Source organism: Meles meles, chromosome 7 (assembly GCF_922984935.1).
Source record: "Meles meles chromosome 7, mMelMel3.1 paternal haplotype, whole genome shotgun sequence".
NCBI classification, from domain to species: Eukaryota; Metazoa; Chordata; class Mammalia; order Carnivora; family Mustelidae; genus Meles; species Meles meles.
The window spans coordinates 5,685,919-5,711,979 of record NC_060072.1 but is presented as its reverse complement, the minus strand read 5'-3'; the positions used below and the strand labels follow the sequence as shown (position 1 = coordinate 5,711,979).

The window sequence follows — 26,061 nt, the reverse complement described above, 5'->3', positions numbered from 1 at the left end:
CCGAATAGGAAGATAGCTGACACTCGGCGCCGGGCCTGTGGTTCCGGGGCCTCCACACAGAGAGGGAGGCCGAGGCCAAGAAGGCCTAGTTTATTACAGTACAGGTCGCGTCAAGGAGAGGGCAGGACGCCAGCGGCTCTCCAGGGGAAAACCCAGAGACCGTGTGTCCTGCTCGCTACATCGCGGCTTGGCTGGAGGGAAGGGGTGTCTCCCCAGACGACAGCTGAGGTTCTGGGTGACAGAGAAGGTGGACAGACACAGCCAAGAGGACACACAGATGGGAGGCGCAGCCCAGCCCAGTTTTGTTTCTTGGTGTCACAGTGAATGGAGCCCCGCGCCCCACCCCCACCCACCAAGGAGGGGGCGTCAACCCCCCTCCCCCCAACCGTCAGCAGGGCCTGGGGCCACTGGGGCTACACAAAACACACCAGCATCTGACTCCAAATTTCAGAAACAAAGTTACGGAAATAACAAGAATCTTTATATTTTCCTCCCACAAATGAAAAACTAACAAAAATCCAACATGTTGACGCGAGACTCAGGTGCAAGGTGGCACCTGACGGTAACATACAGTTCTCCCTGGAATCGTCTTCCTCAGCCGTCCGCTGCCGGGCTCCACCACCCACACTCGTCCCCGAGACCCCAGCCCACGGCAGGCGAGGGGGACAGCTCTGCCATGTCCGCCGGGGTCAGGGGACAGCCTGCTCTTGCCACGGGGAAAGGCAACAGCAGCCCAAGGCCGTGGCCCTCCCGGCCGGGAACTTCACGGGAAGCTTGCTGGGAAAGGTTTGGTCAAGAGTGGGAAACAAGGCGGCGCGGTCCGGGAAGCAGGTTCCCAGATCTTCTGGGGAGCAGGGGTGGGGACCCTGACACCCCGCCCCGGCGGAGTCACGATAGGCGAGCCGGCCCCCTGGAGAAGCAGCCCGCCCAGCTCCCTGTTCATATGTGGGCTCCGCAGTGTTGCTGGGGAAACCTCGTGCTCCCCAGAACCCGCAGCCGCTAAACCCCTGGGAAACAGCAGCCCAGGAACCAGACTCTCCGGAAAAGCCCTCGGCTGAGCACGGATGGCGGTGAGGGGAGCACGGACAGGGGCCTGGGACTCAGCCCTGGGGACACCGTGCCTGGCCTGCTCCTGACCTCGGAGGGAGGAGGACCCTGAGCCCTCCCCCACCAGGTGGCACTGGGATGACAGCTCCAAGACAAGGCTGTGCCCGAGGGAGGAGGGGAGGGGTTCGCAGAAGCAGCTCCGCCCGCTGAGGCCGGAAGGGGCCCGCAGGCAGCGCGGAGCCACGAGGGCCTAGACCAGGCGGGTGACGTGGCAGCGGCTGGGCTCGTCCAGGTACAGGGTGCTGAAGACGTCGTTGAAGAAGCCCGGGTGGTACCTGCAGGCCCGCTCACAGTCCGGGTTGAAGTTCACCTCCAGGATCTGCGGCTGCATCACTCGCGTCCCTGACGGCACAAGAGCATGGCACGAGCTCCCTCCTGGCTCCGCCGCGGCCCGCTGCCCTTCCCCCTCGCGCTCTGTCCTGACCTGAAGGCCGCCCCCTAACGGTGTGCCCCCCGCCCCAGATCTCCGGTGGACCCCAGGCAGACACCATCTCAGATCTGTGTCTGTGCCCGGGGGCGGGGGAGGGCTGGGTGATCGGCTTTGGGTTAAGCGGAGGGGGGCGTGGTTTGGATTACGGGGCGGGGGCGCCCCCTCACCATCTGGACAGTTGTCCCACTTGAGCATGAGGTCGATGGCGTACACGGCCCGGGATGAGGGATAGTCGCAGAGGCCCAGGGGCGGCGGCTTGGCACACGCCACTTGGAACAGCTCCGTGAAGGCCTGGAAGATCTCAGCCTGGAGGAGGGGGAGGCCGGGCCGGGGGCTGCATGGTCTGAGGCCGGGACCACCCCCATCCCCCAGCAGCTCCTCGTGCGCCTCCCTGCCTCTACCTGAGCTGCGGCCCCAAAGCCCACGATGCCTCCTCCTCCAGCCTCGTGTCTGCACCCCTGGCTGCCACCGCCTTCTCTGACACCAGCTCCTGGCGTCTGACGACTGCTAAGCTGCCTGGCTACTGCCCCCGAGTCCCCAGTCCCCTCTGAACCGAGGTGCACGCCCGCGGGGACCAGCCTGGGTCTCTGGCTGTGCCTGTCCCCTCAGGTCTGCCATTTCTGGGACCAGGTAGGGCCTACTGCCAGCGGGCTGTCCCAACCGTGCTCCGAGTCCCCTCCAGAACACCCCACGAGGCCCGGCGTGGGAGAAGCAAGACCATGCCGAGGAGGCCAAGACTCCCACCCAGCCCACTCCCACCCGCAAGGAGAGGCCTGGCCTCTGAAGCTCTGCCCAGGACTCACCTGGACGCTCTTCCAGGGAAATTCCGGGTACTGCTTCTCGAACTCAGGGATGAACTCATCGTAGTGCACCTGCGACAGACATGCGGCCCTTTGCGCTCTGCCTGGGGCTGCCTTGGGGCAGGGAGCGGGGGAGCCTGCCTTGCCTTCACGTGGGGCTCTGGCACTCGCTGGGGCCACAGGTCAGCGCCCGCAGCCTACCAGCACCCCCGCACCTGGGCACAGATGGGAGGCAGGAGCCGGAGTCTGACTCTGAATCTTACTCTGTGACTCAGGCCAGGCAGATTTACTTGTCCGGCTCAGCGTCATCATCTGTGAAATGGGACAGTGCCCCTTGTCTGACACGCTATCGGCGGGGCTACTGGGAGGCTGGACGGACACGGCACCACGTGGTCTCAGAACTGCGCCGGAGGCAGAGGCTGGACCCAGGCCCGAGCTCACCGCTCAGCACCGGCAACAAGCACCCGAGCACGGCAAGGTCTCTCAAGCCAAGCCTTCATCCAAAACACACGGGAGCCAGCCGGCAGTGAGCTCGGGTGCCTTCCTCAAAGGATGAGCCAGGACGGGCTCCCTACGGAAGCCTGATGCTCACATCCCGTTGGCGACACATCCCCTTACCCAGAAGCTTCCAGAAAAACATGACCCTTGGGGTGCTGGAGGGGGGCACTCCGTTCTCTCAGAGACAACTTCCAACCACATCCCAGGGCCCTGCAGGTGGTGCAGCGTCCCAGGAACCCGCCTGCAACACAGCCCAGGACACGCAGCAGCGGCGCCCAGGGCACGGGCACTCTGAGGCCGCCGTCCACCCTCGAGGGCTGCTGAGACACGGGCACAGCGAGGCGTCCCCAGGAGTGTTCACTGCAGCATGCATACTAATAGCGAAAACCCGAAGTGACCTGAACGTCTACTAACGGATGAATGATAAGAACATCCCAGGACAAGAACACCCCCAGCCCCATTTAGCAGTAATGACAAATCCTGGGGCGCCTGGGGGGGCTCAGTCCTTAAGCCTCTGCCTTCAGCTCAGGTCATGATCCTGGGGTCCTGGGATCGAGCCCCACATTGGGCTCTCTGCTCAGCAGGGAGCCTGCTTCTCCCTCTCCCACTCCCCCTGCTTGCGTTCCCTCTCCCGCTGTGTCTCTAGCAAACTAAAAACAAAACAAAAAACAACTTTATAAAAAGAACAATGACGAATGTACACACGTGATGCTCAGAAAACCGTAGGAAGGTTTGCTCAGCAGGTCAGCACTCACGCAAAACCTTACATGCGCAGAATCACCATCTGAATAGTTCTGCGACATACTCATGCTGAAAAGAATCGAAACACGCCTGGAACGGGTAATTATCACATTCGGAGAGCGGCCATGGAGCCCACCTGCAGGCCTTGGGGTGAGCAGCGTGGATGAGGGGGTTGGGGGGGTGTGAGCCCTACCTCCCGTTGGCCTGAAACAGCCACCAACCAGCCAGCAGGTCAGGAGGACTTCTGGGACGATGTGTGAGGCAGCCTTTCTCCTCTCCTCCACCCAGAGCTGGCTCTGCCTCCGCCTGGGCTCAGCCTACCTGTCCCAGGTGTACTTAGCTGGCCAGCCGGGGTCTGAGGCCCTCACCTCAGAAGGAGCTCTGCCCTGATGTCTCTTCGCCCAAAGTGCCCAGACAGCGTGGGGGACAGCATGGATCCAGGATCCAGGCAGGCTGATGGTCCAGCAGCGGCAGCCTGCCCTGGGGGCCATGTGACGGGCACCGCTGTGCTGCCCCACCCCCACCGGTCCCCGTGCTCGGGGGGTGCCGGACGGAAGGCAGTCTGTGCCTCTAGCTGAGACCTGCCCGGCTCGGACCTGCCACAGGACACGGGGAGGCTACTGCTTCGAGATTAACACGGGTACCAGAAGGCAGCTGACCTGCACAGTCTGCCCAGAAGACAGGCCAAGAGGTGTGGGTCTGGGTCGTGCCTGCGTCCACGTGAACCCACCTGCTTCAGCACCACTTCCGGGTCATAGTTCATGACGGTGAAATGCTTCTCGTAGTCGTCCAGGTCGTCGAGCGCGAAGGGCCTGCAGGAGGAGTGCACGGACACAGGAGGGTCCTGAGCACGGCCGCGTCCCAGCAGGGACGGTGCTCCGAGAGACCCCGCTGGATGCCTGTTCCCCCATCGGAGTGAGGGGTGCCCCGCAGCCCCTCAGAGCTTGTCTGTGAAGACACCCGGATGGCCCATGAACGTCCTCGCGACCTGCAGCCGCTTCGTGCCCGTTTGACAGTGACAAGCGCCGTCCATGTCCCCACCCGTGGCTGACGCAGGCAGGGCGGGAACTCCTGCTGGCGGACAGGTCTGGGCTCGGCTGGGCCGCCCGCCAGGTGTGTGGCGGAAAAGGAGCTCCAGGACCGGCTTTCCGACCCCTCGATAAAGGGGGCCCCGTCGCCCACCCCCCAGCCAGCCTCCCAGTTACCGGTTGGAGAAGCGCAGCCAGAACACGTCATATACAAACAGCTTCAGGGGCTTCACCGAGCGCAGGAGCACGACGTAGCGGACGTCAAACTTGACCGGCCCCACGTCTTCTCGAAGGAACAACACTGGGCTTTCGATGTACTTGGACACGACCTAGAGGACACAGACGCAGGGTTGCGGCTGGCTCTCCCCTCGCCTGGGCCCGGAGGTGCCTTAACCTCGCTCCATCGGCATCTGTCCTCACTGGCGACAGGTTCACGCCTGTGGGACATCCGAACACGGTCCCCACATCCTGGAGAAACAGGCACGCTCCTGCTCCGGCCCCAGGAGCCCTGTGCCCTGCACCTGGCTCCTTCCTCTCTGTCTCTTCAAACCCCGTCTAGGCTGCGGCAAGTTCCGAATCTTCACCTTCACTTTAGCTGAAGGAAAAGGTCCCACTGGTTTTCAGGTTTTGAGAACCACATACGAGTTCTCAGCTATAATCCCGACTCCTCGTCCGCTGCCCGGAATCCCGCTCAGCCGTCATCCCACTGGCACGCTTTCCTCCACCAATAACCGTCCCCCCATCCCCCCAACCCGATACTGTCCCTGACGGGCTCCGCGTCACTACAGCACCCTCCTCTGGGGGCTCCCTGGCCTGGCTGCCTCCCTCCTGCTGGGCGGTCTCGCGTGGGGCAGCGAGGGGGGACTCTGAGGTCAGACACGCTTGGGACAGCTCTGGACAAGGGCTTCTCCCTCCCCACCCCCACTGGCCAGGGCACTGGAAGGAGCAGGGTCTGGGCTTCAGAGACCCCGGCAGCCGAGTGGCCCCGGCCCCGCCTGAGTCCCCGCCGCCGCACGGCCTCACCTTAGGGCTGCTCTCCCGGTGCCGGATGATACTGCACAGGCTCCTGGTGACGTGCGTGTCCAGGCTGCGGGCCAGGTTCCAGGGCTTGCAGATCCAGTGGTTGTCCTGGCCCCTGAGAGCACATGGGCTCGGCTAGGCTGTGCCCCGCACCCACCTTCTGGGGACCACGGTCGCCTTCGGAGAGGGACACCCAACCCCTCCCAGGGAGCAGCGGGCGCTGTCACAGCGCGGCTGTCAGGGGCTGACCTCACGGAGCGAGGAAGAGCTTGCTTGAGCCAAGACACGGAGATGTCCGTGGCCATGGCTCCGGCCGTGCCCCGTGCCCACAGCTCTCGGTGGCGCGGCCAGCACGCAGCGGGCGCGAGTCGGGTGGGGTGAGGCTGGGGGGTGGGGGCCGCAGGAGTGACGGGGGCCTCACCGCCTCTCCCGCTGCTGGAAGCAGCTCACGAACTGCGGCAGCTCAGTGCGCAGGTTGAAGGTGCGGGGCAGCCACGCCGGGCCCTCGGGGCCCCCGGCCCGGCGCGCGATGGAGGCCAGGCAGTCCTTCACCGTCAGTAGGCTCTCGCAGGGAAACTGGTTCAGCAGCACGTTGGGCCTCTCCTGGCTGAGCCTCCTGTGGGGCCGAGGCACACGCGCGGCTCGGGGGTGGCCAGGGGCTCTGGGGGCGTCCCCCAATCCCGGGCCTGGCGGGGGGTGGTGCTCACCTGTAGTCCTTGAAGTGGGAGAAGTTGTAGAGGATGTCCGCGTCGGCCTCGCTCTGGGTGAAGGTGAAGCGCGGGTGCGTCAGGTGCCTGAGCACCTGCTGGATGTCCGTGTAGACCCTGCAGGCGGAGTCGGGCTGAGCCGGCCGTGCCCCCGGCGCCCCGGGGACTCAGGCGCTGCCCAGCCTGGGCTGGCGTGGAGGAGAAGCCAGTGGGCGGCCGGGCTCGGGCCCTGAGGCCAGACAGGCAGGGCTGGCCCCACCCTCTCTGCTCGCCTGCCAGGTGGCGCCACCAGGATCCTTCTGACCCCAGCATCTCCCCGGTCTCTAAGATGGGATCACAGCCCAACTCACACTTGTCACTAGGGTAACACGGGATAACCCGAGGGTCTAACAGATGCGAGCCTGCCTCCCACATGGAACCCGAAGGACGGACAGAACCAGCCTCCCACTCACACACTGAGCACCGACTGCCGAGAAGGCAGCTGGAGTCCAGGGGTCTGTGCAGCCAAGACGGGTGCCCCGGGCAAGGCCCTGTTCCACACCAGTGCTCACAGCTGCCGGCCCGGCCTGGCCCCCACTGGCCCCGGGGAGAGGTGCGGACAGAGCCTGGGAGCTCATCTGCTGGGGGGGGGGGCGGCACAGAGGCAGAAGAAGGCAAGAGGGGGGCCCAGCCTGGGACAGCAGTCCAGGGGAAGAGATGAGGTGACTGCCAGGGCCAAGGCCGGCATGAAGCTGTCGGTCTGTGGCTGGAGCCTGGGGCAGGACTGGGAGGAGGAGGCCAAGACTAAGTGGGCCTCAGTGGGGCCTGTGACCCTAAGGATGGATGGGCACTGGGCCTGGGCACCAGGAAGGGCCCCTGGGCTGGCCTCAGGGAAGGGGCAGCGGGCTGGGCTGCCCATTTCTGGCTGGACCAGGCTTGGATAGTAGCCAGAGGGAGGGACTCCCATGGAGGCAGAAGCCAGGCTGGGACCCGCCTCTGAGCCTGGGCCACATCCAGTGGGCGAGCACGGCACACCCACCTCTCCCCAGTACTACGGGGCGTCTGCTTCCACCTGGCGTCCAGCCTGCCTGGCCTTGCCTCACCTGCCAGCCCGTACCTGCTGGCGCCTGCAAACCGCCCCTCCCGGCAGCCCGGGCCGCCTCCGCTAGGCGCCCCACGCCTTCACGGTCGGCTCAGGCTCCCTGACTCCTGGGGCAGGCCTGGCTGTCTTCACCCCAGGACCAGAGAACCACCCCACCACCCCGTCACTCTCCCAGCATTCTCTCTGTGATCCTAGGACTCTGCCCTGGGCTCCTGTCACTGCCGTGCCGCCGGGATACGGCAGGCTTTCTGAGCGCCTCCCCGTGCCAGACGCTGCTCTCGGAGGCGGGGGGGGGGGGGGGGGGCACGGACGACTCGGGGGAGGGGAGGCTCATCGGGAGCTGAGGGGGGCTACGCACTTGAAGACGTGGTCGCGGGGATAGGCCGCCGGGCTGATGGCGAGCGGCAGCTTCTCCTTGTTCTCCTCCAAAATGGCCTAGAAGGGAAGCAGGGACGGTTCAAGCAGACCTCCGCGACAGGAGCGAGGGACACGCGCCACCCCCCATGCTGGCGCATCAGGCGGAACCCCTGGATCACACGAACAGCCTTGCGACAGGCCCAGCAGCAGCCAGAGCCCTCGGACCACCCTCGCCCCGGGACTCTGGGGCTCGAGGCCCCTCAAGTGCCGAGCGACCCATTTGTGTCAAAAGAAAAAGGTATAAACACTGTTCAAAATTGTCAAAATCTCAGCGCTCCGCTCGCTCCAAACTGCGGGTGGCTGGGAAGGCGTTAAGCCTGCCTGGTGGCGGGTGTGCGCGTGTCTGGTGCTAGTGGAGCCCTGGAGTGCGGAGTGCCGGTCCAACAGAAGCCATGGGATGGCTTAGAACACACCAGACTCTGCGACACTCCCTCTACACTCCCTCCGAGAGGAGAGGCGGAAGGAATTCATCTCCCCTTGGGTGTGGGTGGGGCCGAAGGGGCGGAGACGGGGACAGAGGCGCTATGCAGTCCCCGCGGCTCTCTCTTAGCTCCAGGGCTCTAAGACGAGCCAGAGCCAGCCATCACGTCCTGGGATACTCAGCAGTCCCGCCAAAAGATCCCTGGGGGTTAGAGCTGTGGCCTCCCGCCACACCGCCAGTGCCCCCGCCCCCCGCCAGTCAGAAGCCGATCCTCGGCCCCAGCAAAACCTCACTGATGCAGCCACCCGACAGCCTGGCCATGCTTCGAGAGGGGCTCCGAGTCCAAAGCACCCCCCCTCCTGTCCACAGAAAGCGCGTGGGATGATAAACATGTGCTGTGTATCCCGTGATCCCGAACTCACACCAGCGACCCATGGGGCCCAGAGCACAGACCCAAGCTGGATGGTCAGATGGGGACAAGCGACCAGGATGCTCCCGGCAACTCGAGTTTGGCCTCCGGTGGGACACCCAGGGTTGGCCCTGCCCCGCCTGCTGGAGCCACCCAAGATCAGGAAGCCTCTGGCCCTAAACCACTTGGAAGGCTTCCTCCTTGGCACGCACCCATTTACTAAGCACTTATGGGTACCACTGCTCTATGGGGCTCTGAAACACGCCACGGACTCAAGACAAGTGACCACGCAGCTTCCTGCACGGACAGTCCAACCACCGCCGGCTTACATGGAATTCCCGGGAAAGGTACCAGGAGGTCCCACCACGACGGCCCAGCCTCCCCCCAACCACAGCATCCGCAGACCGGCTGACACCACAGTGCTTCCCACTCTCGCTCGAGCTAACCGGGCTGCCCCTCTGATCTATCAACCGCCGAGGCCCTCAGCGAATGTGTGATGTGCCCGCGTGGGCAGGCGGATTGCAACCGTGGGGTAAGGCCTGCAGCCTCTGCCCATGGGCTGTCACAGGCCCCCTGGAGTTGCACCCCAGCTCTCCTATGAGCTGTGCGACCTTTGGCAGGTTACTTAACCTTTCTATGCCTGTTTCCTCATCCTCAGTAAAGACTGACAGAAACGGGACCTCATGCCCTTATGCCGCAAGGACTAGAGTCACACACGCCCACGGGTGCCCACTGCAGGCTCGCTCGTGGCCCGGTTCCGAACTGCGAGCAGCCAGCAGGAAGCGGTGGCAGGAGACCAGAGGGCAGGGGAGGGTGTTCCCTGTCCAGCCCTGCCTGGTCTCTTAGTGGCCGTGTTCCTAGAGGCTCCACTTCTTCCCTGGCCCGGGGCCTCCCGAACCCTGGCGCCCTGATTTGCCCAAGAGGCTGCCACAGATGAAAAGCGCCGCCGGTGCGGGTAACAGTAGCACCGATGACGGTGGGACTCACTGGGGGCTACTGCGTGCCAGAGAAGTCGCCTGTGATGCTCGAACAGTCTTCACATCCCCGGGGCGGAAGAAACGGTACGCAGTTGGGATTTGTAACCACGCCTCGTGGCCCACACCGTGCCCCCCTCTACTAGTCCTGGCAAGGAGTCCCCGAAAACGAAGGGAGCAGCACTGACCACCAGCACCCAGCTCCGACCCTTGGACAGCACAGTCCCCGGCCTCGGGCCCCGGCACCTGGGCTGGGCGGCCGCAGGCAGCTCCTGCTCACTGCCTGAGCTCGCGGAGCCCCTGGTCTCTCGCATGTTCACAAACGCTTCACTCCCTCACACGGCAGCCAGCTGGCGCTCAGTAGCATTTGGTGGCCGAAGAACGTTCCAGAAGCCACCAGGCCCCGAGGTCAGAGGCGGACGGTCACACCTGGTAGTGCTCGTCGGGCGGCTCGGGCGTGGAGGAGCTCAAGTCCAGCAGGTCGGCGGGGACCCAGGGCAGCAGCATGCACTTCCGGATCAGAGGGTCGGCCTCCCCGTAGGCAAAGTCCCGGGTCACCTCCTCTGCATCGAGACACACGGCTCATCAGGGGGCAGCAGGAAAGCAGGGCCTGGGCCCGTCCTTTGGGGTGGGCGGGTGTGGCACTTACCGCCTGTGTCCAGGTCCCGCAGGGGCCACAGCAGCGTGTAGGCCACCTGCTGGGGCATGTAGAAGAAGGGCGCGGTGGCAAAGCTGGGCGTGTCGGAGTGCTGGACGCGCGAGCCGAACTCGTCCATGATGTACCACACCGGCACCTTCTCCTCGGCCGTCTGCAGGCAGAGCACACGCAGAAACCGTGTCCACTGGTCCAGCCACTGCCCCTTCTGTGAGGCAGCCTCCCACCGGTCCGTGCCCCCAACTCCCGGACCCCGGAGCACCTACCACGCACCCAAGCCCCTTAACCTTAACCTAACCAAGGGCCTGGACGAAGACACGCAGCCTACCGGCTACATGGGTGTGTGTGGCAGGGAGAGGACCAGGGGCACTTCCTGGAGGAGGTGACGTCTGAGACCACGAGAAACTACTTTCGTCTTCTCCAACGTTAAAAGGGTGAGGGGCTAGAGCACGAGGCTGGGTGCGGGGAGCCTGGCAGGAGAGGCGGCGACGGACACCGAGGACGTGTGCTCAAGGGACAGGACTCTTCGGATGTGAGCAAACCCGGAGGGCTTTCAGGGGATGACAGAACCCAACGGCACTGGGCCACAGGAACCAAGTCACGGGGCCCACGTCTAGAGGTCTGAGAGGTCGTTCCTGTGAGCTCAAGGGCCCTGAGAACCGGGTGGCCCAAGGCTGAGTAACAGGGCCATGAGGGAGCCCTGGGGAAGAAGGGGGGCCCCGGAAGGAGAGTCTGCTCACTTCTGGGGCAGAGGCCTCTGGGGCGGGGTCCTGGCTCCCCGGGCTGCCCCTGCTCACCCCATGTGCCAGCTGATAGGTCTGGTTGAACCGCCACATCTCCTCCAGCACCAGGTCCTCGGTCTCAACGCCGGGCAGCTCGCCGTGGAACGCGATGCCCATCAGGTTGGCCATGCGGAGCAGCAGCCCGGGCACCTGCCGCAGCTGCTGGCGCGCGTGCTCCACGCGGCACGTCCAGGCGTGGTCGATGAGGAAGATGCTGCGGGCACAGCCGAGGGCAGGGGTGAGGGCCGGCGGGGGGGGGGGTCTGCCCTGGGAGACGAGGGGGAGGAGAGGGGAAAGCCTGCAGCTGTGGCCTGGCGAGCTTCCACAAAAACCAACGGGGTCCGTACCTCCCGTCTGGGGGCCGGCGTGAGACTCAGAGGAGACAAAACACAACCTGCTGCTGTACCAAGTCCCTGTGTTCTCCCGACCGTTATCACCGATCGCTGGCGCGGCGAGTGCCTTCAGCCGCATTTGCACCAGCCGGACCGGCCGCGCCCCCCACCCCAACCGTCAGGTGCCAGCGCTCAGGAGAAGCAAATGCCGCCCACAACGGGAAGCCAGTGGTGGGGAGCATGCGAAGGGGCTCAGGCTCTGGACGCACAGCAAGCCCCCCTGCATTTGGACCTCTGTGGCCCACATGCCCAGTCCCCTGGAAGAGCCCAGGGGTGGGGCCACCGCAGAGGGCCAGGCAGGCCCAGGGCCACACCTGCCCTCCCGCCCGCTCAAGGCAGGGCTTCGGGGACACCCTCCAGAGCCCTGCTGGAACAGGAGGCTCCGGAACCCAGGGGTGTGGTCTGCCTGCTGGGCAAAGCGACCCTCCCCTCCCTTCCCCCGGGTGACAGCGAAGGTTCCAGCTCTTGGGCTGGGGGCAAAATCGGGCAGCACTTGTTCCACTGGGCTTCTAGGACCGGACGTCTGCACGCGCAAAGCAAGTGCCTGTGCTCAGTGGTTCTGACCATGGGAAGCCACGCTTCAAGGTGGGACAATGCTCGGGAGGACCGTGCCATGCACAGCAGGTGTGGGGAGAGGACGAAGCTGGAGTCTGGCAATCAGGGGAGACTCAGAGCTCTGCAGGGAGAAAGGCCCGGGAGCGGGGAGGGCTGGGGAGTGGGAGGAGCCGAGGCCAAAGGCAGGACTCCGCTTGCATACCCTCCGGAGCCCCCCTGGCGGAGGTGTGCGCTCAAGGGTGTGGAGGGGCAGTGAGCTCCTGTGGCTGCGGGGCCCAGGCCCCAGAGCAGGTGCACTGAGCTGAATGTGACCGGTGAGCCTGCAAACTACTGAGTCAGACAGCCCGCAGGTGGAGGGGACCGGGTGCTGTCGTTCCTGAGTGACCGCTCCCGCCCCTCACAGGCTGCTCTGCAGAAGAGGAGGCCGGCCAGACTTGTCCCTGAGGAGCTATGGACACAGGGGCCTGGGGACCCTGAGAGGCCGGCAAGTGTCCTCTCCAAGGGTCCAACGAAGTCTGGCAGACAAGCCCACAGGCCTACCGTGGCTGGAGGCGGAATCCCAGGGTCCAGTCTTAGCTGTGCCCCATATAGCCCGTGGCCCAGGGCCACGCCAGGCCTGCTCTGGGCCCTGGTGTCCTCCCGAGGAATCAAGGAGACCACACTGCTCACACAGCCTGGGCATAAAGCCCTGGGCGAACCTGTTACAATTCCTGGGCTCCCTGAGACTGGGATTCAGCAGGCCTGGAGGAAGGTCCTCCGAACCATCCCGGCTCGCGAGTCAGGCTGCCTGGCGTTCCACACCGGCTCTCGGCCAGCTGTGACTTTCCGCAGGTCCCTCCCGTCTCACTGGTAAAATCGGCACACGTCACCCCTGTGCTGTGGGACCCTACTGATGCTGGGGAGGCTGCTCTCAGCTCTGTCTGAAACATGACTCACACGGGAACGTCAGCAGCTGTCGGGGCCAACCCGACCACGGGGCCCGGCTGGAACCTCGGGTGGCCCCGAGAGCCTGGGACGCGGCAAACACGAGGGCCTGCCATGGCTGCTTCTCTCCAGAGGGGCCCGCGCTGAGGAGCACGGCACGGACCACGGGCCACGGGCCTGCAGCTCCTACCTGTTGGGGTCGGCCGCCTGGAGCCCGTTCTCGCTGGTCACGATGACTTTGTAGCAGAGCTCGCCGCCAGGGTTGGGCCGCTTCTTCCGTGCTTCCCGGGCCTCCTCGCCCTCACTCTCCTCCTCCATTTCCTGCACTTGCATTATCCCGAACATCTCCCCGGCGTCGAAAACCTGGGGCCAAGAGCAGGGGTGTTGGCAGACTCCCCAGGCCAGAACCCCAGCCTCACAGAGCGCCACACCCTGGCCTCGAGGACCGATCCAACCCCTCCGGGACGCAGGACCTGTTTATCACCCAACCACCCATCTTCCGGGTGGGGAAACTGAGGCTCCAGGAGATCAGCCAGAACCGCGACCTAACCAGGGTCACCAGCTACTGTCCCGGGTGTGCTCAGAAGCGGGCTACAGGCACGCGTGGCCAGGCCAGAGGTGAGTCTAAGAGCTGGGATCTTGGCGGGGCCGGGGATCTCACTCCAGTCCTCCAGCAGGATGGCAGAGGCGCCCCAGAAGGAAAACAGGTGGCTGAGAACCTCCCACAGCCACCGCGCCAGCCCTGCTGAGCAGCAGTTTGGGCCTGCACAGCGTGTGCTCTGGGCTGGTCTCCTGGGGTGCTGGGTCAGAAAGATAAGGGCCTTGGTCCTTGAGTTTCCTTGCCAACCACACGCGGCTGAAGCCTAGCCGGCCTGCCCCCCTCAGCCACACTCCCGCACTGTGTGTCTGCCGCCACCTGACAAGGGGCCTTAGGACAGATGCTGGAGCCAGGCCGTGGGGCCTTGAACAAGTCACTGAACCACGCCGGGCCTCAGTCTCCCCATCCATACAATGGGAACAGCAGAACTGACTCTCCAGGGTTGTGGGAAGGATGAAATGATAAAGACATCAAAGGCTTGGAGGAAACTAAGCTCGGCCCATGCCCCGTGAGCACGCCACCACCATTCTGCTGCTGAGAGCAGCCTCTCCCTGGGGAAGAAGCACCCTCGGCCTTCCAGGCGAGCTGAGTGTTCAATCGACAAACAGTGCACCGACAGTCCCTGGCACAAGCAGGGACTCGACAAAAGCCAGTTCCCCGAAACCCACTTCTCAGGACCCTGACAGAAGCAAGCGTCACGCAGATGCAAACCAGCTCCCTAGTCAGGCACACACCGCTTCTCTGTGCCGGGTTCCAGCCTGTGAACCGCTCGCCATCTTGCCCAGGGAGCCGGCGCCGATGGCGGAGCGAGGTGGGAGGCCCAGGTCCCCGGTACTGGAGCCTGACGGGAGCTGAGCGGCACAGGCGGGGATGTTCTGAACACGGGGCTGGGGGCAGTGGTGCAAGGACCCGCAAGGACCCCAGGCCGGGGTACAGAAGCTGAGGGCAGGGAAGGCTGTGGAACCGGTGGAGCATGCCAGGGCCCTCCGAAGACAAGGGGAGCTGCCTCAAGCCAGGATCCCTGAGCAGTCAAACTGGGGGGCCGGGGGGCTGGGGTGCTACCTTCCCTCCAGGACAGAGCTGCTGAGATGACTGGAATTCAGTCTGGGTTTCAATCTAGAACCCAAATCCCCAGTTCTCGTCCCCAAATTATATGGGAGGGAGGGGGCACAGTGAGGTACCCTAAGGCCTTGGGGACAGAGGGCCTGCCTCCCCCCCCCACTGTGAAATAAGGGGGACCACAATCCCTCCATGGAGGAAAAGCCCCTAAGAGGTATCGAAGGGGAACGGCTTTAGCTGGGAAGTTCCTGCTGGGAGGGAGAGTTGGAATTGATCTTAAAACACTCCCCATCGGGCGCCTGGGTGGCTCAGTGGGTTAAAGCCTCTGCCTTCAGCTCAGGTCATGATCCCAGGGTCCTGGGATCAAGCCCCACATCGGGCTCTCTGCTCAGCAGGGAGTCTGCTTCCCCCCTCTCTCTCTCTGCCTGACTCTCTGCCTACTTGTAATCTCTGTCAAATAAATAAATAAAAATCTTTAAAACAAAAACAAAAAAAAAAACAACAAACAAAAACCATTCCCCATCCTTTCCAACTGATTTGAGGCAAAGCACCAGGGCCACTGGCCTCACGGGGAGGTGGAGGTGCCCCATTCCTGTTGGCAGGTGCCCTCCCCCGCACCTGGGCCCAGGGGAGAGCAGCAGGTTTCACTGAGAACAATGGATGCAGGTTCTGGGTCGAGTAAAGTGATGACTCACAGCTCTGCCCATAACCCCTGACGGCAAGGGAGGGTCATGGAAAAATACTGGCTGCCCCCTCGCAGTGCTACAGCAGCCACGGCAGCGTGGACGCTGCCCTCTGGTGCCTGCCCTCCATGGGCTGGTGCCCACTGATGCTCGTCTCAGGTCTCCCCACTCGGTCCCCTCTAAGACTGTGGGAGCTGGGGCCCTATGCCATCATCGGGCATTCCAGAAGGAGACTCTAGCTCAGATGGACCAGGGTTGCCCGAATGAGGGTTTACTGCCCAGAGGCCGGCTGGGCCCAGGGGGGTTCCCACATTGTGTGCCTTTCACCCAGAATGAGGACCTTCTTATCCTAACAAACTGGGAGAGGTTCCCAGCAGATGCCTGGGACCAGAGCCAAGGGCTCAGCAAACACTGGTGGAGTGGAGGGCGAGTCATACGGGAAGGAGATTCACAAGAGGCAGGGACATACTGAAGGCCACCGACACTGTCTTTTTTTTTTTTTTCTTTAGCCACGATGGGTTTGGAGCAAGAGTTACCTGGCGAACCCTGATTTAACACAGAAAACCTAGCCGAGAAGGTGGGTTCTGTGGGCTTTGTGGGGCGGCTGGGCTGGGGCGACTACCACTTCCTGGCTCTGGGGCTCCACTTCATCGCCTGCCCCAGTCTGTCTAGGCCCCCAAGGCAGCCCCCCACCGGAGAAGAGCCTTGTTTCGGCTAAGGCCTCCCTAACGGACCTGTGTATGTGCTCTGGCTTCAGCAGCTGGGCAAATGACCCCAAAGCAGGCCTGCTCATTGGTCAGTATCCATGGGGCACCCCCCTGGAGGCCCAGCTGGAGAAGGCTGGTGGGCAGAAGGGAGCCCACTCCACAAAAGGGCAGAGAATCTAGGAGCATGGGAACCTTTTCTTTAGCTTTCCGTCTCCCACAGTCTGTTTTCTTTCATCCGCAGAAATGAGGGTGACGGGGGATCAAATCAAATGATGAGACAAGAAAGGATTCTGTGACCTGAATAGTTAAAGCCACACACACTCTCGGGACATCTACTCTCCCTGGAGCGGGCAGTGGCTGAGAGCGAGGGACAGGTTCCCAAGTCTGACAGGCTTTGGGAGGCTCACTTCCTCCTCCTGTGACTCAGTTTTTTCAACCGCATCCTGGGGACGCCAAAGCTGCGGACGAACTCCGGGTAGGTCCCGACACACCAGGGGAGCCGCGCACAGCCCGGCCAGCCCCAGACACTGGCAGAACCGGGCCAGTGCCGGGTTCTTGCTGCCACTCTTAGGCCCCAAAGTCTAGAAGCTCTTAAACCGCCGGGGAGGCGACGTCTAAGTCGGTCACCAGGGCACTGGCGCTCTTCACAAACACCCCCCGTGCGTTTCTCCCGCCGCGTCCACGCCGCGCCCCAACACGGTCACGCCCCCGGCCTGCGCTGCGCGGCTGAGGCTTCTGCCGCCCGGCAAGGCGCTCGCTCCCCTCCCGCCCCGGACACCCTCCCAGCCCCGCGCGCACCAGTCGTCCCGGGGGCCGCCGGCCGCCCCGCAGCGCCCCTGGCCCGGCCTCCCCGCGCCGCGCCCCGGCGGCTCTCGGCCAGCGGCCCGCCCGCAGCCACGCCCTTCCCGGGAGAAGGGTCCAGCGCCGCCCGCGCCCCGGCTCCCCCGGCCCCGCTCTGCGCCCCGGTCCTCCCTGCCGGCGCCTCGCCCGCCCGCACCTCGTGCTCCAGCTTGTGCAGGAGGCGGCCCCAGTAGCGCTCGGGGACCCCGGACGCGCGCAGCGCCGGGCCGTGCAGCGCCGCGAACTCGGCCCGGGCCCGCGCGTCCTCCTCTGCAGTCCGGTCCGGGTCGCGGCGCTCCCCGTTCTCCGGGTTCCCCGACCCCGCGTCGGCGTCCATGGCGGCAGCGCCAGCGCCGAGTCCCACTCCGCCGCAGCCCGCCGGCCCGGCCCTCCGACTCGGCCCGCCCGCGCGCGCCCCGCCCTCCTCCCGAGCTCCCCGCGGCCCCCGCCCACCCCCCGCCCGGCGCCGGCTCGCGCGGGCCGCCGGGAGCCAGGCTCCGGGAGCCGGACCCGGAGCCCGGAGGCCCGGCCGGCCGAGGGGCGCGTGCGCGATGCGTGAACGCGCGGGCCTGCACGGGGGCTGCGCGGGCGTGCGGCGCGTTGGGGGCTTGGCGCTGCTGGCCTGTGCGCACGCGCGCCGGCTGGGGGCGGTGTTTCCTCCCTCGCGCCCCGCGGCTGCCCCGGGGGATGCCGGGAGCCAGGTTGTGCTGCGTCCACGCGGTCGGAAACGGAAGAGAGTCCACGCACCGTCCGGAAAAGGGACCTGAGGCCTAGAGACTGGGCTGTTCACGGCGCGGACTCGCCTTTGACGCCTCGCAGAGCCCGGGGGTGGGAGGGGATCTCTGATCTTCTGGACGATCCACCAGCTTTAGGAGCTGCTGAGTCGTGGCCCTCCGTAATGTCTGCGCGTTTGGACTCGCGCGTGCGTTTGTTCAGTTGCGCCCGCGGTGGTTCTTGCCCGTGGCGGCGTTGCGGAGGCAATTCCAGGTGCAGTTTGCAGAGTTTCAAAAACCGGGTTTAGGACGTTCGGTTCTTCCAAGGTGTCCCGCGTTTCCCTGTCGTGTTTGCAACTTTGCAACCGTTGTCATTTGCTCAGAGGCGCGAAGGCTGCTTGCTTTGTTTGTTTTGTGTGTGTGTGTGTGTGTGTGTGTTTGGTGCTTTCGTTTCTGAATACTTTGATTAAAAGTTTTAAGTTGTGTTTAGATAAAATGCGGTGGTTCCGGGGACTTGTTCAGTCCCGGCGGGACATGTAACGTTGGTGTGCAAAGGTTCACACTTCCAAAGCACGGTTGGTGAGGCCACAGGGGAAAAGCTCCTGCCGTGCTAAAGGACCTTTGTGTATCGGCCACCAGCTTTGTCACGGACATTTTGTACTTCCGTTACTCTGATTACGAAAAAATGTGAATTTTGACAGCTACGGTTTCTAATTCAATTGCTGTAATTTACAGCTTGTTTGGATGAAATTATTAACCACATCCAGTTCCAAGTACACTTCTGGTCTGTGGGGTTTTTACTTTAGTAAACACCTTGGTCTCTTCGTGCTGTGCCCATTGAACTTTTTTTTTTTTAAAGTCTTATTTATTTATTTATTCGATGGACAGAGATCATGGGTAGGCAGAGAGCCAGGCAGAGAGAGAGAGAGGAAGCAGGCTCCCCGCTGAGCAGAGAGCCGGATGCTGGACGCAATCCCAGGACCCTGGGATCATGACCTGAGCTGAAGGCAGAGGCTTTAACCCACTGAGCCACCCAGGCAACCCCCCCATTGAACTTTATATGAGCGGTATCGTTGCCCAAAAAAAAAAAAAAATGGCTTTGGTGTTCACCTTTTGAACTGAATTTAGCTGAGTAGCATTTTTAATTTTTTTATTTTTATTTGTGTTTTTAAAGATTTTATTTATTTGACAGACAGAGATCACAAGTAGGCAGAGAGGCAGGCAGACAGAGAGGGAAGAAAGCAGGCTCCCCACTGATCAGAGAGCCCGATGCGGGGCTCGATCCCAGGACCCTGGGATCATGACCTGAGCTGAAGGCAGAGGCTTAACCCACTGAGCCACCCAGGCCCCCCTGAGTAGCATTTTTAAAAAACGATTTTATTTATTTGAGAGAGAGGCAGAGATAGAACACAAGCAGGTGGTAGGGCAGAGACAGAGCGAGCTGCTGACTCCACGCTGAGCAGGGAGCCCAATGTGGGGCTCGATCCCAGGACTCCAGGACCATGACCTGAGCAGAAGGCAGACACAACCAACTGAGCCACCCAGGCACCCTGAGCTGCTTCGCGTTCACAAAAAGGTTGTGTGATGTGATGTGGGCCAGGAGTGAATGGTCAAGAATTCTTCAGATGTTTTCGGTGCAAGAGGGTGTTTTTATTAAAGCACAGGGCAGGACCTGTGGGCAGAAGGAGCTGTGCTGGAGTCCTGAGGAGCAATGGATTATGTACTTTTAAGTTGGGAGGGGCATAGAGGTAAAGGAATCTCCAAATGGATATTCATGTGTTTCTAAAGAGTTAAAGGACCGTGAAGATCTAGCTGTTGTCCAGCTAAAGTTGCTTTTTGCCTCTAGCAAAGCATTAAGACAGTAGTGAATTCCTTAAGAATGTCATATTCTGCTGTCTCAGGTATTTATGAGGGGGCTGCAAATTATAAGGAAATTGGGGTGCCTGGGCGGCTCAGTGGGTTAAGCCTCTGCCTTCAGCTCAGGTCATGATCTCAGGGTCCTCAGATTGAGCCCTGCTTCGGGCTCCTGGGGAGCCTGCTTCTCCCTCTCCCTCTGTTCCTCCCCTTGATCATGCTCTCTGTCTCTCAAAAAAAAAAAAAATCAATAAAATCTTAAAAATACTTTAGAAAAACGAGTGAAATGAGTGTAGAACAAGTCCTATCCTGTAAATGAAGTCACGAATTCAGGAGCGGCGGGTCAGCCCACTTCTGCGCTGCACCCGTTAACCCATTTCTGGACACCGTCTTTGAAAATAATCACTGACTTTTGAAAATAAATGGGATGCTTCGGAGTCAGAATTGTGTCATCTGGTGTGGCTTGTGGCTAGTGACGTCTCTTCGGCCCCCACAGTAGAAGCTAAAAGCCAACAAATATCTTGTGGAGGGTTCAGTTTCATAACTGGCTTTGAGAAAGGGAGATTCAGAACCGATTTTTTATTTTATTTTTTTTATTTTTTTAAAGATTTTATTTATTTATTTGACACAGAGAGCACAAGTAGGCAGAGAGGCAGGCAGAGAGAGAGGAGGAAGCAGGCTCCCTGCGGAGCAGAGAGCCCGATGTGGGGCTCGATCCCAGGACCCTGAGATCATGACCTGAGCCGAAGGCAGCGGCTTAATCCACTGAGCCACCCAGGCGCCCCCAGAACCGATTTTTAAATGAAACATGGACGCCATTTCTGTAAGTGTCCTGCTCCTGAAAAGATGTACTGCCCAATCAGAACAAAATACAAATAAAAAACTTCTACCATACATGGGCCAATCTGCTGCAGCAAAATGTTCAGACTCGGGGGGCGCCTGGGGGGCTCAGTGGGTTAAAGCCTCTGCCTTCGGCTCAGGTCATGATCCTGGGGTCCTGGGATCGAGCCCCGCGTCGGGCTCTCTGCTCAGCGGGGAGCCTGCTTCCTCCTCTCTCTCTGCCTGCCTCTCTGCCTGCTTGTGATCTCTTTCTCTCTGTCAAATAATAATAAAAAAAAAATGTTCAGACTCAGCTGCACACCCCGGGGCAGGACCACTCAGTCTCTGTTTCCCACGCACAACTCGTGCATGCACAACGACCCTGTAATTTCCCCAAAGCCCCATGCACCTCGCAACCTACAGGACAGCGCACAAATCGGGTGGTAGGTAGACAGGGGCAGCGGGACCTCCCAGTGAAGATTTAGTACGTAACGGTATTATATTGTAACTCAGTGAGAATTATTATCCATTTCGCTGACCTGATCATCATGAATAACAACTACATGATATTATTTATCATGCATTACAGTCTGGTGCCCATGTAGATAGCATACGTCATACATATAGTAATAATTTTACGACGAGCAGCGTATGTTGCACTAGCTGGAAACCTACTTGTCCTCTTTGATACCTCCAACCTCCCCCTCCACCTGACTCCGCCTGCAGTTTATCTACTCCAAGGACAGTAACTCCAACTGGGACTGGCTTACCGATAAAGGGTATTTACTGACTCACACCGCATTATGCACTGAATGTTTGTATCTCCACAGATTCGTGTGTTAAAGTCGTAACCCCCCAGTGTGACGGTGTTTGGAAAAAGGGCCTGTGAGGAGGTGATAAACGTTAAATGAGGTCAAACGAGTGGGGTCCTAATCTGACGGGGCTGATGTTCTTACAAGAAAGGGAATAGATACCAGAGCACTGTCTCTGCCAAGTGAGGACACAGTGAGAAGCCAGGAAGAGAACTCTCACTAAGAACCAAACGGGCTGGCCCCTTGATCTTGGACTTCCCAGCCTCCAGAAAACCTATTTCTATAGTTTACGCTACACGGTCTGTGTCATTTTGTCATGGCAGCCGGAGCCATGCAACACATAGGCGTTCATGTGGGCTTCAGGTCTGGCTTGATCAAGGGGCACCCAGGCATCGCGAGGATCCAGTTTTCCTGTCTAGTCTCTCGGCTCTGCTCTTCTCTGGACTGGCTTTCCTCTCTGATCGGCTGCCCCCTTGTAGCCATAAAGCAGATGCATCAGCCCTGGCCTCCCTCCTCTCAGAGGTCACTCCTGCTGGGAAGGGGAGCCTGAGTGTCCGTGTTTCTCTCACATGATGGTTGGGTCCTATGAGCATCGCTGACCCATCCCTCTGACAGGGCAGGCCTGTTTCGCATTCTCTTCATCAAATGCAAACCCAGTGATATCAGGTCCCCACTTGAAATCTTGTGTGGTTCCCCAGTGCCCGGGAATAAAAACCCAGCCCTTTGTGGGGCCTCAAAGGCCCTGCTGACCTCTCCAGCCTCCTCTTAGCACGTCCTCCCTCCGTCTTTGACTCCTGCTGCTCTGGCCATCTCCAGCACTTGCAGGGGGACACACAGCCTCCGTCTCGGGGGTTGTGCTGCTCCTTCTGCCTGGTGGCCCTTGCCCTCTGCTCCCCTCCTTGATTCCAACTCCTTTCTGGGGTCTCAGCTTGAAGGGGTGTCCCCTTGAAGAGTCACTGACTGTGCAATCTGGTTGACGTTAACTCCTGTCTCTGCTTCCCTCACCCCCAGGGGAAAAGAAAGGGCAGAGAAAGAGGAAAAAAGGAACTTCTATCTGCAAAATCGCAAGCCTAGGGTGAACTTCGGCCCCTGAAAGCTTCTCCTGGGGACGGCTGTGCTGGGAGCACCCCCGGGAGCCTCAGCGCCCCTTTACCTGCTGCTCAACTGAAGAGGCCGCGGTCGGCTTCCAAGCGGAGGAGGGCCACGGGCAGGCTGCAAGCTGGGCTCCGGGCTGGTCTCCAGGCCGGCAGCTTCGTCAGGAAGTGTGTTGCAACCCACGCTTTGGCTCTGCTGTCCTGTAAAAGACTGAACGCGTCTGACGCCGGAGCGTGTCGCGTGGTCAGCCAACAGCGGCGCTGCCCCTTCCCGTGTCACAGTCCCTTCCACCTCCGGGAAGGAAGTCCTGGTGCGGGAGGGGACGTTGCTTGCTTCCAGGCTTCAGAAACTTCTTTCCTCACGTGTCCGCGTGTACGTACACAGTAGGTTGTTTAGTTCTGCTTGCTTCTGAGATCAAGGATACGATGTGATGTTCTCAGGAAGCTTTCATCTCGCGCCACACGGTGACGTTTTGTCTTGTTTAGATTGGAACGGGCTTTGCTCCCATCTTCGACACCAACGGGTTCTCCACTTCTCTGTGATTCAGTTTGGTTCTGACACCGTCTACCGGGAGTCAACTCAGACCCCACAGGTTAAGGGCTCAGTCCCCAAGACGGCACGCCCTGGAGACCCCCGGCATGTCCCAGGTTGTCAGCTGCGCTTCTCACCAACCTGATATCAATTCAGGGGGTGCCCATGACCTCCTCCTTGGGTCTGATGATTTGCTAGAACGGCTCACTGAACTCAGGAAAGTGCTTTATTGACTATTCCTGGCTTATCATAAAGGGTACAATTCAGGAACAGCCAGATGCAAGAGAGGCATAAGGCAGAGTCTGGGGTGACTGGGTCGGTGAAGCGTCTGTCTTCGGCTCAGGTCGTGGGATCGAGTCCGCTTCGGGCTCTCTGCTCAGCGGGGAGCCTGCTTCTCCCTCTGCCTCTGCCCCTCCCCCTGCTCATGCTCTCTCTCACAAAATCTTAAACAAAGGCAGAGTCTACCTTGGGAAAGGGCTATATGCCACCCTCACAGAACCTCCACGCATTCACTGACCTAGAAGCTCCCTGAACATAGTTATTTGGGGAGCTTTATAGTGATTTTATTATGTAACGACTGTTGAATAAATCATTGGCCATAGGTCGGGGGGTGGAACAGGAAAGTCTGATCCTATGGTGACCAGCCCCACCCTGGAGCTCTCCGGGGTCCAGCTCCCAGTCCTTCATTAGTATCCAAAGACATCATTCTGGAGACTTCCATGGGTTTTAGGAGCTGTATGCCATGAGCTGGAATAAAGACCAAGTACCTGTTGCTTATTGTATCAGAGAACAAATTCACACCCCATGACGTTCGCCCCTTTGAGGTATACAATGCCGCGGGTTTGAGTGTGTTCGTTGTGGGAGGTGGGGTCGTGTGCAAACATCGCCAGGGTCTAGCTCTTCCCAGGAAAACTCTCCACTGTTGGCAGCCACTTACCCACTTTCTGTCTCTAGGGACTTGCCCCTTCTGGATGCTCATCAAATGGAATCACACAGAATCTGGCTTTTGTGACTGGGCGTCCTTCACGGAGGATTGGATCTGCAGAGTTCATTCCCCTGTAACTTAGCACGGGTCGGTATGTCATTTCTTTACATGGCTGAATACTACCGTCCCCCTGTGTGGGTCTCCCACACGGTGTTTGTCTGTAGGGAAGTTCATGGGCGCTTGGGCTGTTTCTACTCTTTGGCTGTTTTCCTTTTTTTAAATTCAATTCAATTTATTTATTTGTTTGTTTTACTTTTTGGGTGTTAACGAGTCACCCTGCGGTGAACATTCGCGTACACCTTTTCGTGCCAACATTTCGGTTTTCTTGGATGTACACAACCAGGCGTGGAATTGCTGGTCACAGACCGAGTTTAGTAACTGAGGACCTGCCAACTGCTTTTGCACATTGTTGTGAAATTCATTCCTAAATATTTTATCCTTTTTGATGCTATTGTAAATGGATTTGTTTTAAAACTGGGCGCTATGGGCGCCTGGGTGGCTCCGTGGGTTAAAGCCGCTGCCTTCGGCTCAGGTCATGATCTCAGGGTCTTGGGATCGAGCCCCGCATCGGGTTCCCTGCTCAGCAGGGAGCCTGCTTCCCCCTCTCTCTCTGCCTGCCTCTCTGCCTACTTGTGATCTCTGTCTGTCAAATAAATAAAATCTTACAAACAAACAAACAAACTAGGCACCATGCCCGGGTGGAGCCCGGGGCAGGGGGGCTTGAACTCCCAACCCTGAGATCAAGACCCGAGCTGAGATCAAGATTCGGACCCTCAACCGACTGAGCCCCCCAGACTCCCCTAAATGGATTTTTTTCCCTCAATTTCATTTTCAGATTATTCATTGTTGGTACATACGTTGTAGTTTGAATGTTGGTGTGTTGGTAACCAATGGCCAAGAAAGAATTCTGTCAATATCTTCGGCGCAAATGGGGGGTTTTATTAGAGCACGGGGACAGGATCCACGAGCAGGAGGAGCTGCTGCCCCCCAACGCCCCGCTTTAGTGAGGAGCGACTGATGATACACTGGCGTTGGGGGAAGTAAAGAGAAGGGAAGTTTCAAAAAGGATTTTCATATGCTATAGAAGACACAAGGGGCACCAGAGGCCTTGCTTACTGTCAAACCAAGCTTGTTTTTCCCTCTAGCAAGGTGCTAACGCCAAGACAGTAGGGAGCTTCCGGGGGGAAGGTTGGCTGCTCTCTGTCTCCTCAAGCACTTGTCAGTGGGCTGCAGGTTATAAGGACAATTTTATCTACTTCCTTCTACCTTTGTTTCCTACGTCATATGAAAATGTAATTGTTTTTTGAAAGATTTCATTTATTTGAGAGAGAGAGACAGAACACGTTCACAAGCAGGGGAGGGGCAGAGACAGACTTGCCGCTGAGCAGGGAGCCCGATGCGGGGCTCGATCCCAGGACCCTGAGATCACGACCTGAGCTGAAGGCAGAGGCTTAACCCGCTGAGCCACCCAGGCGCCCCGAAATGTAACTGATTTTTGCAGGTTGATCTTATCCCCAGTAAACTTGCTGACCTCATTTATTAGCTCTAATAACTGTTTTGTGGATTCCTTAGGGTTTTCCATGCACAAGGGCGGGCCGTCTGTGAATGGAGACAGCGTTCCCTCCTTCCTTGTCTCATTGTCCTGGTGAGAACCTCCCGTACTGCGATGAGAATGGACACCCCGGTCTTGTTTTTGTATATCACATTTTTTAAAAATTTAATTTAAATCCCAGTGGAGGGGCGCCTGGGTGGCTCAGTGGATTAAGCCGCTGCCTTCGGCTCAGGTCATGATCTCAGGGTCCTGGGATCGAGCCCCGCGTCGGGCTCTCTGCTCAGCAGGGAGCCTGCTTCCTCCTCTCTCTCTGCCTGCCTCTCTGCCTAGTTGTGATTTCTCTCTGTTAAATAAATAAAATATTTTAAAAAAAAATTTAAATCCCAGTGGAGCTAAGCTAGCAGTTACGAGAGTTTCAGGTGTAGGACATGGTGATTCCACGCCTCCCCACATCACCCGCCACTCCCCGGGACAAGCTGCCCTTGCCCGGCTGAGTGGCGCTCAGGGCAGTGGGACAATCGCGTGTCCCTGCTGCCATCGTCCACTGACAGACATTTCACTTCTGTAAACGCGAGGCTGCGGGGCTAAGAGCCTCTCCGTCTCCACCCGCAGAATTCACCCGCACCCCCTCTGACTCTCACGAGTCAGGTTTCATTTTTGCCAGCCCAGCGCCACAGCGGGGTCCGTCTGTTGGCTTCCTTCGCGTTTGTTTCTATTAACGGGGCCGCACATCTTTTCTAATGTGGATCGGCCGTCCCCCTCCGGGGCCGCCACAGCCCAGGAACAGGCCAGAAGGAGCTGGAACGGGGGCCTTCTGCTCTTTGAGGAACCTGGAATTCCTCTTGGACTCGGTGGGCTGGGGAGTAAGTCCA

At 60.2% G+C, this 26,061-nt stretch overlaps 1 protein-coding gene across 1 annotated transcript; it reads right to left on the bottom strand.

Annotated features, from left to right (window-relative positions):
• Positions 1-459: 459 nt before the first annotated feature.
• Positions 460-17,480, bottom strand: TTLL12 (tubulin tyrosine ligase like 12). The gene is made up of 14 exons (XM_046013127.1): positions 16,986-17,480; positions 13,132-13,304; positions 11,086-11,284; positions 10,283-10,442; positions 10,063-10,196; positions 7,771-7,847; positions 6,332-6,448; positions 6,046-6,240; positions 5,628-5,739; positions 4,782-4,933; positions 4,307-4,388; positions 2,341-2,409; positions 1,705-1,843; positions 460-1,449 (listed from the first exon to the last, which is right to left on the bottom strand). The coding sequence occupies exons 1-14, from the start codon at positions 17,163-17,165 to the stop codon at positions 1,298-1,300; spliced, it is 1,941 nt and encodes a 646-aa protein (XP_045869083.1). The 5' UTR covers positions 17,166-17,480; the 3' UTR covers positions 460-1,297.
• Positions 17,481-26,061: the final 8,581 nt, after the last annotated feature.